The sequence below is a fragment of the Hemiscyllium ocellatum genome, chromosome 7 (assembly GCF_020745735.1).
Source record: "Hemiscyllium ocellatum isolate sHemOce1 chromosome 7, sHemOce1.pat.X.cur, whole genome shotgun sequence".
NCBI classification, from domain to species: Eukaryota; Metazoa; Chordata; class Chondrichthyes; order Orectolobiformes; family Hemiscylliidae; genus Hemiscyllium; species Hemiscyllium ocellatum.
The window spans coordinates 11698676-11714396 of NC_083407.1; the positions used below are offsets into that span (position 1 = coordinate 11698676).

At 58.3% G+C, this 15721-nt stretch overlaps 2 protein-coding genes across 2 annotated transcripts in view; one reads left to right on the forward strand and one right to left on the reverse strand.

Annotated features, from left to right (window-relative positions):
* The window catches only part of eaf2 (ELL associated factor 2), a 59367-nt gene extending 51232 nt beyond the window's left edge, over window positions 1-8135 (reverse strand). The window contains exon 1 of the mRNA XM_060827805.1: window positions 7965-8135. Within this exon, the coding sequence (XP_060683788.1) occupies window positions 7965-8067 (103 nt within the window). The 5' untranslated portion in view covers window positions 8068-8135. The remainder of the gene's footprint in view (window positions 1-7964) is intronic.
* A 3635-nt stretch (window positions 8136-11770) lies between these two features.
* The window catches only part of iqcb1 (IQ motif containing B1), a 52885-nt gene continuing 48934 nt past the window's right edge, over window positions 11771-15721 (forward strand). Inside the window, exons 1-2 of the mRNA XM_060827806.1 lie at window positions 11771-11855; window positions 13950-14065. Of these exons, the coding sequence (XP_060683789.1) occupies window positions 11845-11855; window positions 13950-14065 (127 nt within the window). The 5' untranslated portion in view covers window positions 11771-11844. The remainder of the gene's footprint in view (window positions 11856-13949; window positions 14066-15721) is intronic.

Genomic DNA, 15721 nt, shown 5'->3' on the forward strand with positions numbered 1-15721 from the left:
GACCCCCCCACAATCCCTCTCCCCCCCAACACAGAGACCCCCCCCACAATCCCTCTCCCCTCCAACAGAGACCCCCCCACAATCCCTCTCCCCCCCAACACAGAGACCCCCCCCACAATCCCTCTCCCCTCCAACACAGAGACCCCCCCACAATCCCTCTCCCCCCCCACACAGAGACCCCCCCCACAATCCCTCTCCCCCCCACACAGAGACCCCCCCCACAATCCCTCTCCCCCCACACAGAAATCCCCCCCACAATCCCTCTCTCCCCCCCACACAGAGACCCCCCCACACAATCCCTCTCCCCCCCCACACAGAGACCCCCCCACAATCCCTCTCCCCCCCCACACAGAGACCCCCCCACAATCCCTCTCCCCCCCCACACAGAGACCCCCCCACAATCCCTCTCCCCCCCACACACAGACCCCCCCCACAATCCCTCTCCCCCCCACACACAGACCCCCCCCACAATCCCTCTCCCCCCCCACAATCCCTCTCCCCCCCACACAGAGACCCCCCCACACAGAGACCCCCCCACAATCCCTCTCCCCCCCACACAGAGACCCCACCACAGAGACCCCCCCACAATCCCTCTCCCCCCCACACACAGAGACCCCCCCCACAATCCCTCTCCCCCCACACAGAGACCCCCCCCACAATCCCTCTCCCCCCACATACAGAGACCCCCCCCACAATCCCTCTCCCCCACACACAGAGACCCCCCCACAATCCCTCTCCCCCCCACACAGAGACCCCCCCACACAGAGACCCCCCCCACAATCCCTCTCCCCCCCACACAGAGACCCCCCCACAATCCCTCTTCCCCCCCACAATCCCTCTCCCCCCCCACAGAGACCCCCCCACAATCCCTCTCCCCCCCACACAGAGACCCCACCACAGAGACCCCCCCACAATCCCTCTCCCCCCCAGAGACCCCCCCACAATCCCTCTCCCCCCCAACACAGAGACCCCCCCACAATCCCTCTCCCCCCCACACAGAGACCCCACCACAGAGACCCCCCCACAATCCCTCTCCCCCCCAGAGACCCCCCCACAATCCCTCTCCCCCCCAACACAGAGACCCCCCCCCCACAATCCCTCTCCCCCCCACACAGAGACCCCCCCCACAAAGAGACCCCCCCACAATCCCTCTCCCCACCACACAGAGACCCCCCCACACAGAGACCCCCCCCACAATCCCTCTCCCCCCCACACAGAGACCCCCCCACAATCCCTCTTCCCCCCCACAATCCCTCTCCCCCCCACAGAGACCCCCCCCACACAGAGACCCCCCCACAATCCCTCTCCCCCCCACACAGAGACCCCACCACAGAGACCCCCCCACAATCCCTCTCCCCCCCAACACAGAGGACCCCCCCCACAATCCCTCTCCCCCCCCCACAATCCCTCCCCCCCCACAATCCCTCTCCCCCCAACACAGAGACCCCCCCCACAATCCCTCCCCCCCCACACAGAGACCCCACCCACAATCCCTCTCCCCCCCCACAGAGACCCCCCCCACAATCCCTCTCCCCCACAATCCCTCTCCCCCCCCCACAATCCCTCTCCCCCCCCCCCACAGAGACACCCCCACAATCCCTCTCCCCCCTCACACAGACCCCCCCCACAATCCCTCTCCCCCCCACACAGAGACCCCCCCGCCACAATCCCTCTCCCCCCCACACAGAGACCCCCGCCACAATCCCTCTCCCCCCCACACAGAGACCCCCGCCACAATCCCTCTCCCCCCCACACAGAGACCCCCGCCACAATCCCTCTCCCCCCCACACAGAGACCCCCCCACAATCCCTCTCCCCCCCCACAAAGACCCCCCCCACAATCCCTCTCTCCCCCCCCCACAATCCCTCTCCCCCCCCCCACAATCCCTCTCTCCCCCCCCCACAATCCCTCTCCCCCCCCCACAATCCCTCTCCCCCCAACACAGAGACCCCCCCCACAATCCCTCTCCCCCCAACACAGAGACCCCCCCCACAATCCCTCTCCCCCCCCACAATCCCTCTCCCCCCAACACAGAGACCCCCCCCACAATCCCTCTCCCCCCCCACAATCCCTCTCCCCCGAACACAGAGACCCCCCCCACAATCCCTCTCCCCCCCACAATCCCTCTCCCCCCCCACACAGAGACCCCCCCACACAGAGACCCCCCCACAATCCCTCTACCCCCCCACACAGAGACCCCCCCACAATCCCTCTCCCCCCCACACAGAGACACCCCCCACAATCACTCTCCCCCCCACACAGAGACCCCCCCCACAATCCCTCTACCCCCACACAGAGACCACCCCCACAATCCCTCTCCCCCCCCACAATCCCTCTCCCCCCCCACAATCCCTCTCGCCCCCCACAATCCCTCTCCCCCCAACACAGAGACCCCCCCCCACAATCCCTCTCCCCCCCCACAATCCCTCTCCCCCCAACACAGAGACCCCCCCACACAATCCCTCTACCCCCCAACACAGAGACCCCCCCACACAATCCCTCTCCCCCCCACACAGAGACCCCCCCACACAATCCCTCTACCCCCCCACACAGAGACCCCCCCACAATCCCTCTCCCCCCCACAATCCCTCTCCCCCCCACACAGAGACCCCCCCCACAATCCCTCTCCCCCCCACACAGAGACCCCCCCCACAATCCCTCTCCCCCCCACACAGAGACCCCCCCCACAATCCCTCTCCCCACCACACAGAGACCCCCCCCACAATCCCTCTCCCCCCCCACAATCCCTCTCCCCCCCCCACAATCCCTCTCCCCCCCACACAGAGACCCCCCCCCACAATCCCTCTCCCCCCCACACAGAGACCCCCCCCACAATCCCTCTCCCCCCCACACAGAGACCCCCCCCACAATCCCTCTCCCCCCCACAGAGACCCCCCCCACAATCCCTCTCCCCCCCCACAATCCCTCTCCCCCCCACAATCCCTCTCCCCCCCCCCCCACAATCCCTCTCCCCCCCCCCCCCACAATCCCTCTCCCCCCCCCCCCCCCCCACAATCCCTCTCCCCCCCCCACAATCCCTCTCCCCCCCCCACAATCCCTCCCCCCCCCACAATCCCTCCCCCCCCCACAATCCCTCTCCCCCCCCCCACAATCCCTCTACCCCCCCCCACAGAGAGCCCCCCCAGAATCCCTCTCCCCCCCCCAGAATCCCTCTCCCCCCAACAGAGACCCCCCCACAATCCCTCTCCCCCCCACAATCCCTCTACCCCCCCACACAGAGACCCCCCCACACAATCCCTCTCCCCCCCACACAGAGACCCCCCCCCACAATCCCTCTCCCCCCAACACAGAGACCCCCCCACAATCCCTCTCCCCCCCAATCCCTCTCCCCCCCACAATCCCTCTCCCCCCCAACACAGAGACCCCCCCCACAATCCCTCTCCCCCCACAATCCCTCTCCCCCCCACACAATCCCTCTCCCCCCCACACAATCCCTCTCCCCCCCACACAGAGACCCCCCCCACAATCCCTCTCCCCCCCACAATCCCTCTCCCCCCCCACAATCCCTCTCTCCCCCCCCAACAATCCCTCTCTCCCCCCCCCCCCAACTATCCCTCTCTCCCCCCCCCCAACAATCCCTCTCCCCCCCAACACAGAGACCCCCCCACAATCCCTCTCCCCCCCAACACAGAGACCCCCCCCACAATCCCTCTCCCCCCCCCAACAATCCCTCTCCCCCCCAACAATCCCTCTCCCCCCCAACAATCCCTCTCCCCCCCAACACAGAGACCCCCCCACAATCCCTCTCCCCCCCAACACAGAGACCCCCCCCACAATCCCTCTCCCCCCCAACACAGAGACCCCCCCCACAATCCCTCTCCCCCCCCACACAGAGACCCCCCCCACAATCCCTCTCCCCCCCCACAGAGACCCCCCCTACAATCCCTCTCCCCCCCCACACAGAGACCCCCCCACAATCCCTCTCCCCCCCCACACAGAGACCCCCCCACAATCCCTCTCCCCCCCCACACAGAGACCCCCCCACAATCCCTCTCCCCCCCACACAGAAATCCCCCCACAATCCCTCTCTCCCCCCCACAGAGACCCCCCCACAATCCCTCTCCCCCCCACACAGAGACCCCCCCACACAATCCCTCTCCCCCCCACACAGAGACCCCCCCACACAGAGACCCCCCCACACAATCCCTCTCCCCCCCCACACAGAGACCCCCCCCCAGAGACCCCCCCCACAATCCCTCTCCCCCCCACACAGAGACCCCCCCACACAGAGACCCCCCCACACAATCCCTCTCCCCCCCCACACAGAGACCCCCCCACAGAGACCCCCCCCACAATCCCTCTCCCCCCCACAGAGACCCCCCACAGAGACCCCCCCACAATCCCTCTCCCCCCCCACACAGAGACCCCCACACAGAGACCCCCCCCACAATCCCTCTCCCCCCCCACACAGAGACCCCACCACAGAGACCCCCCCCACAATCCCTCTCCCCCCCCACAGAGACCCCCCCCACAATCCCTCTCCCCCCCACACAGAGACCCCCCCACACAATCCCTCTCCCCCCCACACAGAGACCCCCCCACACAATCCCTCTCCCCCCCACACAGAGACCCCCCCACACAGAGACCCCCCCACAATCCCTCTCCCCCCCCACAGAGACCCCCCCACAGAGACCCCCCCACAATCCCTCTCCCCCCCCCACACAGAGACCCCCCCACAATCCCTCTCCCCCCCCCACACAGAGACCCCCCCACAGAGACCCCCCCCACAATCCCTCTCCCCCCCCACAGAGACCCCCCCACAGAGACCCCCCCACAATCCCTCTCCCCCCCCACACAGAGACCCCCACACAGAGACCCCCCCCACAATCCCTCTCCCCCCCCACACAGAGACCCCCCCACAGAGACCCCCCCACAATCCCTCTCCCCCCCACACAGAGACCCCCCCACAATCCCTCTCCCCCCCCACACAGAGACCCCCCCCACAATCCCTCTCCCCCCACACACAGAGACCCCCCCACAATCCCTCTCCCCCCACACACAGAGACCCCCCCACAATCCCTCTCCCCCCCACACAGAGACCCCCCCACAATCCCTCTCCCCCCCCCACAGAGACCCCCCCCACAATCCCTCTCCCCCCCACACAGAGACCCCCCCACACAGAGACCCCCCCCACAATCCCTCTCCCCCCCCACACAGAGATCCCCCCACAGAGACCCCCCCCCCACACAGAGACCCCCCCACAATCCCTCTCCCCCCCACACAGAGACCCCCCACAATCCCTCTCCCCCCCCACACAGAGACCCCCCACAATCCCTCTCCCCCCCCACACAGAGACCCCCCCACAATCCCTCTCCCCCCCCACAGAGACCCCCCCACAACCCCTCTCCCCCCCCACACAGAGACCCCCCCACAACCCCTCTCCCCCCCCACACAGAGACCCCCCCACAATCCCTCTCCCCCCCACACAGAGACCCCCCCACAATCCCTCTCCCCCCCACACAGAGACCCCCCCACAATCCCTCTCCCCCCCACACAGAGACCCCCCCACACAATCCCTCTCCCCCCACACAGAGACCCCCCCACACAATCCCTCTCCCCCCCACAGAGACCCCCCCACACAGAGACCCCCCCCACAATCCCTCTCCCCCCCCACACAGAGACCCCCCCACACAGAGACCCCCCCACAATCCCTCTCCCCCCCCACACAGAGACCCCCCCACAATCCCTCTCCCCCCCCACACAGAGACCCCCCCACAATCCCTCTCCCCCCCCACACAGAGACCCCCCCACAGAGACCCCCCCACAATCCCTCTCCCCCCCCACACAGAGACCCCCCCACAGAGACCCCCCCCACAATCCCTCTCCCCCCCACACAGAGACCCCCCCACACAGAGACCCCCCCACAATCCCTCTCCCCCCCCACACAGAGATCCCCCCACAGAGACCCCCCCCCACACTCCCTCTCCCCCCCCACACAGAGATCCCCCCACAGAGACCCCCCCCACACAGAGACCCCCCACAACCCCTCTCCCCCCCCACACAGAGACCCCCCCCACAATCCCTCTCCCCCCCCACACAGAGATCCCCCCACAGAGACCCCCCCCCCACACTCCCTCTCCCCCCCCCACACAGAGATCCCCCCACAGAGACCCCCCCCCACACAGAGACCCCCCACAACCCCTCTCCCCCCCCACACAGAGACCCCCCCCACAATCCCTCTCCCCCCCCACACAGAGATCCCCCCACAGAGACCCCCCCCCACACTCCCTCTCCCCCCCCACACAGAGATCCCCCCACAGAGACCCCCCCCCACACAGAGACCCCCCACAACCCCTCTCCCCCCCCACACAGAGACCCCCCCACAACCCCTCTCCCCCCCCACACAGAGACCCCCCCACAACCCCTCTCCCCCCCCACACAGAGATCCCCCCACAGAGACCCCCCCCCCACACTCCCTCTCCCCCCCCCACACAGAGATCCCCCCACAGAGACCCCCCCCCACACAGAGACCCCCCACAACCCCTCTCCCCCCCCACACAGAGACCCCCCCCACAATCCCTCTCCCCCCCCACACAGAGATCCCCCCACAGAGACCCCCCCCCACACTCCCTCTCCCCCCCCACACAGAGATCCCCCCACAGAGACCCCCCCCCACACAGAGACCCCCCACAACCCCTCTCCCCCCCCACACAGAGACCCCCCCACAACCCCTCTCCCCCCCCACACAGAGACCCCCCCACAACCCCTCTCCCCCCCCACACAGAGACCCCCCCACAACCCCTCTCCCCCCCCACACAGAGACCCCCCCACAACCCCTCTCCCCCCCCACACAGAGACCCCCCCACAACCCCTCTCCCCCCCCACACAGAGACCCCCCCACAACCCCTCTCCCCCCCCACACAGAGACCCCCCCCACAATCCCTCTCCCCCCCACAGAGACCCCCCCACAATCCCTCTCCCCCCCACACAGAGACCCCCCCACAATCCCTCTCCCCCCCACACAGAGACCCCCCCACAATCCCTCTCCCCCCCACACAGAGACCCCCCCACAATCCCTCTCCCCCCCACACAGAGACCCCCCCACAATCCCTCTCCCCCCACACAGAGACCCCCCCACACAGAGACCCCCCCACACAGAGACCCCCCCACACAGAGACCCCCCCACAATCCCTCTCCCCCCCACACAGAGACCCCCCCACACAGAGACCCCCCCACACAGAGACCCCCCCACACAGAGACCCCCCCACAATCCCTCTCCCCCCCACACAGAGACCCCCCCACAATCCCTCTCCCCCCACACAGAGACCCCCCCACACAGAGACCCCCCCACACAGAGACCCCCCCACAATCCCTCTCCCCCCCACACAGAGACCCCCCCCCCACAATCCCTCTCCCCCCCCCCACACAGAGACCCCCCCCACAATCCCTCTCCCCCCCACACAGAGACCCCCCCCACAATCCCTCTCCCCCCCCCACACAGAGACCCCCCCCACAATCCCTCTCCCCCCCCACACAGAGACCCCCCCCACAATCCCTCTCCCCCCCCCACAGAGACCCCCCCACAATCCCTCTCCCCCCCCCACAGAGACCCCCCCACAATCCCTCTCCCCCCCCACACAGAGACCCCCCCACAATCCCTCTCCCCCCCACACAGAGACCCCCCCACACAGAGACCCCCCCACAATCCCTCTCCCCCCCACAGAGACCCCCCCACAATCCCTCTCCCCCCCCACAGAGACCCCCCCACAATCCCTCTCCCCCCCCACACAGAGACCCCCCCACAATCCCTCTCCCCCCCACACAGAGACCCCCCCACAATCCCTCTCCCCCCCCACAGAGACCCCCCCACAATCCCTCTCCCCCCCCCCCCACAGAGACCCCCCCCACAATCCCTCTCCCCCCCCACAAAAATACACCCCCCACACAGTCCCTCTCTCCCCCCACACACGCTCTGTCCCCCCCATGACCCCGGGTGCACTCACAGCGGACGGTGTGAAAGCCGCACTTGGGCTGCCTGTCGAAACTACCGCCCAGCTTCAAAACGTGCTCCTTGGTGTCAAAGTGAGCGAGAGCTCCAGCGTTCATCCCAAACAAAACCACTCAATAAATAAATAACTGCCAATGTATACACACTCCCGCGTCTCTCCCTCAGGCTCCCGTCACCAACTTCACAGCTCGCGGCAAGGGGAGGGGAAAACCACGAGCCCCGCCTCTTATCCCGTCACCGATTGGCTATCTTCTATGACTGACGGGAGACGGTTTGTCCCTTTCATTCCTTGATTGGCTAACCTGACTGTCTATCAGGGTTGCCTTTATCATGTGGTCTTTCCATATTTGGTCGCGGTTCTGACGTCGGCCAGTTCGCGTCATGAAGGCTTCTGGTGGCGCGGCCACAGTCACGTGATAATGAGGCGTTCATCTCTCTCTGGCCCCTCCCCCCCCCCCCACACACCTCATTCATTCAAAGTGCCTTCCCCTGTGCACTTATTTGGAATCCTAGTGCAAAAGAGGTTGTTTAGTCCATTGAATCTGTACTGCCAAAAGTTCATTAATACTCACATAAGGCCCATAACTTGAATATTATGAAATTTCAAGTGCTCATCCAAGAACTTTTTTTAAAAAGTTGTGAGGTTCCACCCCACTCCCAGGGGGAGTGTGAAAGTGCTTTTACTCAAATCCCATCTGAACCTCCTGTCCTTCACTTTAAATGTGTGGATAAAGTTAAAAATCACAAAACCAGGTGATAGTCGAATAGGTTTATTCAGAAGTACAAGCTTTCGGAGCGCTGCTCCTTCATCATGTCGTTAGTGGCACAGGGTCGTAGCACACAGCATTTATAGTAAAGGAACAAATTGTCACACAGCCCTTGTCTTGACCTTTTGACTCAGGGGACAGCTGCTTTCTACTCACCTTGTCCATACAGCTCAATTGGGATTCACACCCCTATCCCGTCAATGTTTTCCATTCCATCTGCTCCAAAGGAAACAACTCAAACTTATCCTGCCTCACTTCATCACCAGGAGAAAGTGAGGTCTGCAGATGCTGGAGATCAGAGCTGAAAATGTGTTGCTGGAAAAGCACAGCAGGTCAGGCAGCATTCTGAATTTCCTGTTCCCTGGATGCTGCCTGACCTGCTGCGCTTTTCCAGCAACACATTTTCAGCTCACTTCATCACCAAAAAGCTCAATACCAGGAAACATCCTGTGGATATCTTCACCTCCTCTCGTGCAACCATATCCTTTCTCGAGTAGCATTCACAAGCACAGGACTTTCCAAAGACATCTTATACCAAACAAGATACTATTTTTAAGTACACCTGCTATTATCATGCAATGGAAATAAAATGACTCAGCAGGATCCCACAAACAGCAAAGTGATAACGGCTGGACAATCCACTTTTCTGTTGGGGGCTGAATAAAGCACAGTAGTGCACCTGCTTGAAAAGTGTTCTGAAGAAGAGTCCTAGAGATGTATAGCACAGAAACACACCCTTCGGTCCAACTTGTGCATGCTGACCAGATATCTTAAACTAATCCAGTCCCATTTGCCGGCACTTGGCCCATATCCCTCTAAGCTCTTCCTAATCATATATGCATCCAGATGTCTTTTAAATTCTTAATTGTACCAGCCTCTACCACTTCCTCTGGCAGTTCATTCCATACACGCACTGCCCTCTGTGAAAAAGTTGCCAATTAGGTCCTTCCTCAAAACTCTGATTCTCTCTCCACAGATGCTGCCAGATCTGCGGAGTTTCTGCAGCATTTCCTGCCTTCATTACAGATTTTCAGTATCTGCAACACTTTGCTTTTAGTTGAACTATCTCATACGATTTGTGCTTTATTTAAAACAATTACAGAAAATGCTGCAGAAACTTAGGAGATCTCACAGCACCTGTCAAGAAACATAACATTTTGAATCCAATGACTCTTCTTTGGAATTGATATTCAATAAGATATTCAACACAATTCCCTGGCTCTTCCTTGAAATAATACTGTGCTACTTTTTACCTGATGAAGAAGACATTTTATCCAAATAATGGCAACTAGAGTATCACAAATGGAGACCATTCAGTCCTTCATATCCAAGGCACTACTGTTTGGTTAGTGCCAGTCTTAATCTCACCATCTCTTTCTTACATTGTGTATTTTTAACTGCCTCAGATGTCATTTCAGTTCCCTGTTTAAAGCCCCAATTTTCATAAATCTTCTTTGGTAAACCCTTCACAGCCTTCCTGAGGTGTCTTCTTACCACTTAGCATTTACTCAGCATCACATTAGCAGTATTAGCCTTGAATAAATCCAAAAGTCTCTAAACTGGAGCACAAAACAATGGGATTCAGAAATAGAAGTACAATTGTTATGCTACACCTGTCACATTGTCCACTCTTTCCCATTCTCAATTATTCCTGGAGCTATTGTACTAACACAGGTCATAAGAATGAGACTGCATTTCTGCTAAGAATAAGGAACAGATTTATTCACAAGGTAACTAAATACATTACTATTCTTTTGGGCATATTAGTATAGTCAGATCTTGAATAGATTGATTCTCCTACTAATTTTAAAGTATTGTAGCTAATCAAACTGAAGTTTGAATACAAAATTACCATTTGGCATTAAGTCCAACTGATGTCATCACTTACCATGTTTGCCTAATCTTACATAAATTCACTATCACAACAGTTTCAATACTACCTAAACTTCAAGCTTCAACATGCACAAGTCCTTGCCACAAGAGGGACTAGTGCAAAAACACAAGTAGATTTCAAATGTTATAAACTTATTTGAGATGATGTATTGTAGTTTATATAGCTTTTGGGGTTGGGTGGGTGGGGTCATTACTCTAAATGAGAAATGATAAATTGTGAACTGCCTGAATAGTTGAAGAGATCTGAGAAGATCAAGGAGATTGAACAGCTCTACAAGAACAAGATATGATATATAGTTTCCTCCTGTGCTATCTCAGTCAATGATTCCACAATCTTTAATTACAATATGACAAATTAGTCAACAACCAGTTTCAAAAGTGGATGTTTTCAATTACCAGCCTTGGATGGCACAGTGGTTAGCACTGCTGCCTCACAGTGCCAGGGACCCAGGTTTGATTGCTGCTTCAACATGCCTGTGTGGGTTTCCTCTGGTGCTCTGGTTTCCTCCCACATTCCAAAGATGTGCAGGTTAGTGAATTGGTCATGCTAAATTGCCCATAGTGTTCAGTGATGTGTAGGTTAGGTGCATTTTTTAGGGGGAAATGTAGAGTAATGGGGATGGGTTACCCTTCAGAGGGTCAGTGTGGACCTCTTGGGCAGAAGGGCCTGTTTCCACACTGTAGGGATTCCATTATTGGGCCATAGTCCAATCTTATTTGACCATAAGAGAGAAAATGCTGGAAAATCTCCCCCTTTGTCAGTTAGACTCGAAACGTCAGCTCTTTTCTCTCCTTACAGATGCTGCCAGACGTGTTGAGACTTTCCAGCATTTTCTCTTTAGATTTTAGAACCCAGTATCCGCAGTAATTTGCCTTTATCCATATTTGACCATAACATCCCATTGAGATTCAGCAAGTTTACATGACAGCACGGATTTCAGGCTACACTCCGCCGATTCGCCAGGAGTTCAGATTGTGTTTCGGGAGGAGAGAGAGGTGGGTGAAATACCCCCCTCCTTTAGCCTATATTAAAATAGTATAATTTATCCTGTGTTTCATTTCTCGGGTTTCTGATTGTAGGCGCAGGTGGTGAGACGAATGTGCTGATGTGAAGCCGAGGTTTCTGGCGTTGCCCTGGAAACGGCCGCAGTGTCTGTGTGGGGAGAAGCTGTGGCCCTGGGGGAGGCCGATGGCCGGAGGGGGTCAGCCTGGAGCATGGACTCTGGGTGGGAGTCAAAGGAGCTTTCGAGTGTCTTCATCGCGGGATGTTTTTCCTCTCCCTATCTGCCGCTTCACTCCATCTCGCTCACCCTCCTTCTCCCCCCCCATCCCACCACTCCTTCTCCTTCTCCCCCTCCCCCTCCCCCTCCCTCTCCCCTCCCCCTCCCCCTCCCCCTCCCCCTCCCCCTCCCCCTCCCCCTCCCCCTCCCCCTCCCCCTCCCCCTCCCTCTCCCTCTCCCTCTCCCCCTCCCCCTCCCCCTCCCTCTCCCTCTCTCCCTCCCCTCCCCCTCCCCTCCCTCTCCCCCTCCCCTCCCCCTCCCCTCCCTCTCCCCCTCCCCTCCCTCTCCCCCTCCCCTCCCTCTCCCCCTCCCCTCCCCCTCTCCCTCTCCCCTCCCCCTCCCCCTCCCCCTCCCTCTCCCCCTCCCCTCCCTCTCCCCCTCCCCTCCCCCTCCCCTCCCTCTCCCTCCCCCTCCCCTCCCCCTCCCCTCCCTCTCCCCCTCCCCTCCCCCTCCCCTCCCCCTCCCCCTCCCCTCCCCCTCCCCCTCCCCTCCCTCTCCCCTTCCCCTCCCCCTCCCCCTCCCTCTCCCCCTCCCCTCCCTCTCCCCCTCCCCTTCCCCTCCCCCTCCCCTTCCCCTCCCCCTCCCCTTCCCTCTCCCCCTCCCCCTCCCTCTCCCCTCCCCTCCCTCTCCCCTCCACTCCCTCTCCTCCCCCTCCCTCTCCCCTCCCCTCCCCTCCCTCTCCCCTCCCCTCCCTCCCCTCCCTCTCCTCTCCCCTCCCCTCCCTCTCCCCTCCCCTCCCTCTCCCCTCCCCTCCCTCTCCCCTCCCCTCCCTCTCCCCTCCCTCTCCCCTCCCCTCCCTCTCCCCTCCCCTCCCCTCCCCTCCCCTCCCCTCCCTCTCCCCTCCCCTCCCCTCCCCTCCCTCTCCCCTCCCCTCCCTCTCCCCTCCCCTCCCTCTCCCCCTCCCCCTCCCTCTCCCCTCCCCCTCCCTCTCCCCCCCTCCCCCTCCCCCTCCTCCCCCTCCCCCTCCCCCCCCCTCCCCCTCCCCCTCCTCCCCCTCCCCCTCCCCCCCCCCCTCCTCCCCCTCCCCCTCCCCCTCCCCCTCCCCCTCCCCCTCCCTCTCCCCCTCCCTCTCCCGCTCCCCCTCCCTCTCCCCCTCCCTCTCCCACTCCCACTCCCGCTCCCTCTCCCACTCCCTCTCCCTCTCCCCCCCCCTCCCTCTCCCTCTCCCTCCCCCCCCTCCCTCTCCCTCCCCCCCCTCCCTCTCCCTCCCCCCCCTCCCTCTCCCTCCCCCCTCCCTCTCCCCTCCCCTCCCTCTCCCCTCCCCTCCCTTCCTCCTTCCCCCCTCTCTTCCTCTTTCCCCCCTCTCTTTCCCCCCTCTCTTTCCCCCCTCTCTTTCCCCCCTCTCTTTCCCCCTCTCTTTCCCCCCTCTCTTTCCCCTCTTTTTACCCCCGCCCCTCTTTACCACCCTCTCTTTACCCCCCTCCCTCTCTTTACCCCCTCCCTCTCTTTACCCTTCTCTTTACCCCCTTCCCCCCTCTTTACCCCCCTATCCCCCCCCACGGCAGGGCTCCAAAAGCTAGTGTTTCCAATTAGACTTGTTGGACTATAACCTGGTGTTGTGTGATTTTTAACTTTGTACACCCCAGTCCAACACCGGCATCTCCAAATCATGTAAATAAAGCTTGAATCCAAAATCTTCTGTTTCTGAAACAAAAACAGAAGCTGATGGAAATGCTCAGCAGATCTGGCAGCATCTCTGAAGAGAATTCAAATTTAAATTTTCAGGTGTGTTTCTGTGCCATACATCTCTATGACACCATCTCTATAACCTGACACACAATGTCAGGTTATAGTCCAACAGGTTTATTTGGAAGTACTAGCTTTCGCAGCGCTGCTATTTCATCATACATGACTATGGTGAGAATTCTGCTGTGGAACCATCAATTCTGGTAGTTCATGTGGTGACTAATGAACTTTTTGATAGTTTTTTTGCAGTCAAAGCTGCTCTTTTAAATTGTGAGAATACTGTTGTGCTGTGAACACTTGTATTGCATTTTGCACTGAACAAGGTGTCTCTCCTATTTTGTGCCAAATAATCAGGGCTGCAGACATGAATAATTTGGGTGAAGAGGTGAATGGCCAAATTTTTAACTTGGCAGCTGAAGTTGCAGAAAGTTCAAATGATAAGATTCCTATCCTCCTGCTAAAACTGAAAGGTAAGGAATTGTATTAATTGTGACAAAATCAGGCAACCTCCGCTTTCTTATGTAATTTACCTTTTAATTGTATTGTCCAGGAAGTGCTGCCACTAACTTGAGTAAGGTCTAGATCATAATCTTTCCATGCAGTAAATCATTCAAGAAAGGTAGCTGAACTGGAAGGTTCATTTCGAGACGTTTTGTCACCCTACTAGATAACATCTTCAGTGGGTCTCCTGGATTTGGGTTTCTTTTGGATTGGTAATGTCATTTCCTGTTTGTTTTCTCAGGGGGTGGTAGATGGAATCTAACCCGATGTGTTTGTTGATAGAGTTCTGGTTGGAATGTCATGCTTCTAGGAATTCTCGTGTGTGTTTGCCTCTGTTATGTGTCTGTAAACATATAAATAGAAAGCAGGAATCATGGAATCATCAGCATTGCTTCGCCTGGAGGCCCACTGAAGATGTTACCTAGCAGGGTGATGAAGTGTCTGGAAATGAACCTTCCAGCTCAGTGAGCAAACCTACATCAGACCCTCAACCTGAGCTACAAATCTTCGCTATGACATTTATAGAAGTTTATAAAATAATGAGGGGTATAGGCAAAGTTAATTGGAGGTATCTTTTCCCTAGAATTGGGAAATTTCAAGACTAAGGAGCACATTTTTAAGGTGACAGGGAAAAAGTTTCAAAAAGACATGAATGGCAATTTTTTTTACACAGAGGTTGGTCTGCATGTGGAATGAACTTCTTGAAGAAGTGGTAGATGTGTGGTACAGTTACAATATTTAACAGACATTTGGATTAGTGCACGAACAGGAGGGAAATGGGCCAGGATCTGGCATGTGGAACTATTTTAGTTTGGGATTATGTTTGGCATGGACTGGTTGGATTGAAGGGTCTGTTTTCATGCTGTATGACTGACTCTGACTCTGAGTGACACAGGCAGATATAAAGCCTTGCACCCTTGGGAAACTTAGACTTAATCAATCTGCTGAGCATGCCCTCCTGTGCACCAAGTCATGTTAACAAACTGTGATGCTTGCTGACATCTATTGGTTCCTGCCCTGTCAGTTTTTAAAGTTCTCATCCTTGTTTTTACATCACTCTGTCCCTTTTGACCTTCATTTCCCTTGCCTCTTTCATCCCTGTGCTCCTCCCAGATCTCTGAACTCTTTCAATTCTGAACTCTTGTAATTGTAAATTTTTACTCCTTTACCATAGGTGGTTGTGCAGTAAACTGCTGAGGCACCAAACACTGATACTCCCTTTTTACCCCTCTCCTCCATTAAGGCACTCCCCTAATTTTACCTCTTTAATCAAAAGCTTGTCACCTTCTCAGAGCCAGGCTTTTTTTAAAATTCAACATCTCTGGCATCTTACTATATTAAAACTGCTGTGTGAATGCAAGTTATTGATGTTTATTTGAAATGCATTTACATGCATATTCTGTGAAGCCATTGTGTGCCTCAATTTACATTTATGTTATAACACAGTTGCAACTTCCAGTGTACATTCAGGGCCATTTTAGAATATTTTATTCATTCATTGTGCCTTTGGAGTTCAATGTTATTGGGAATGTGCATCCTGATTTTTGTTTGGCTCTTAAATAGCGTATGATTTATATCAGGAAAGTTGCAGTAATTTTGCTCTTGGATTCTAGGCATCATAAATA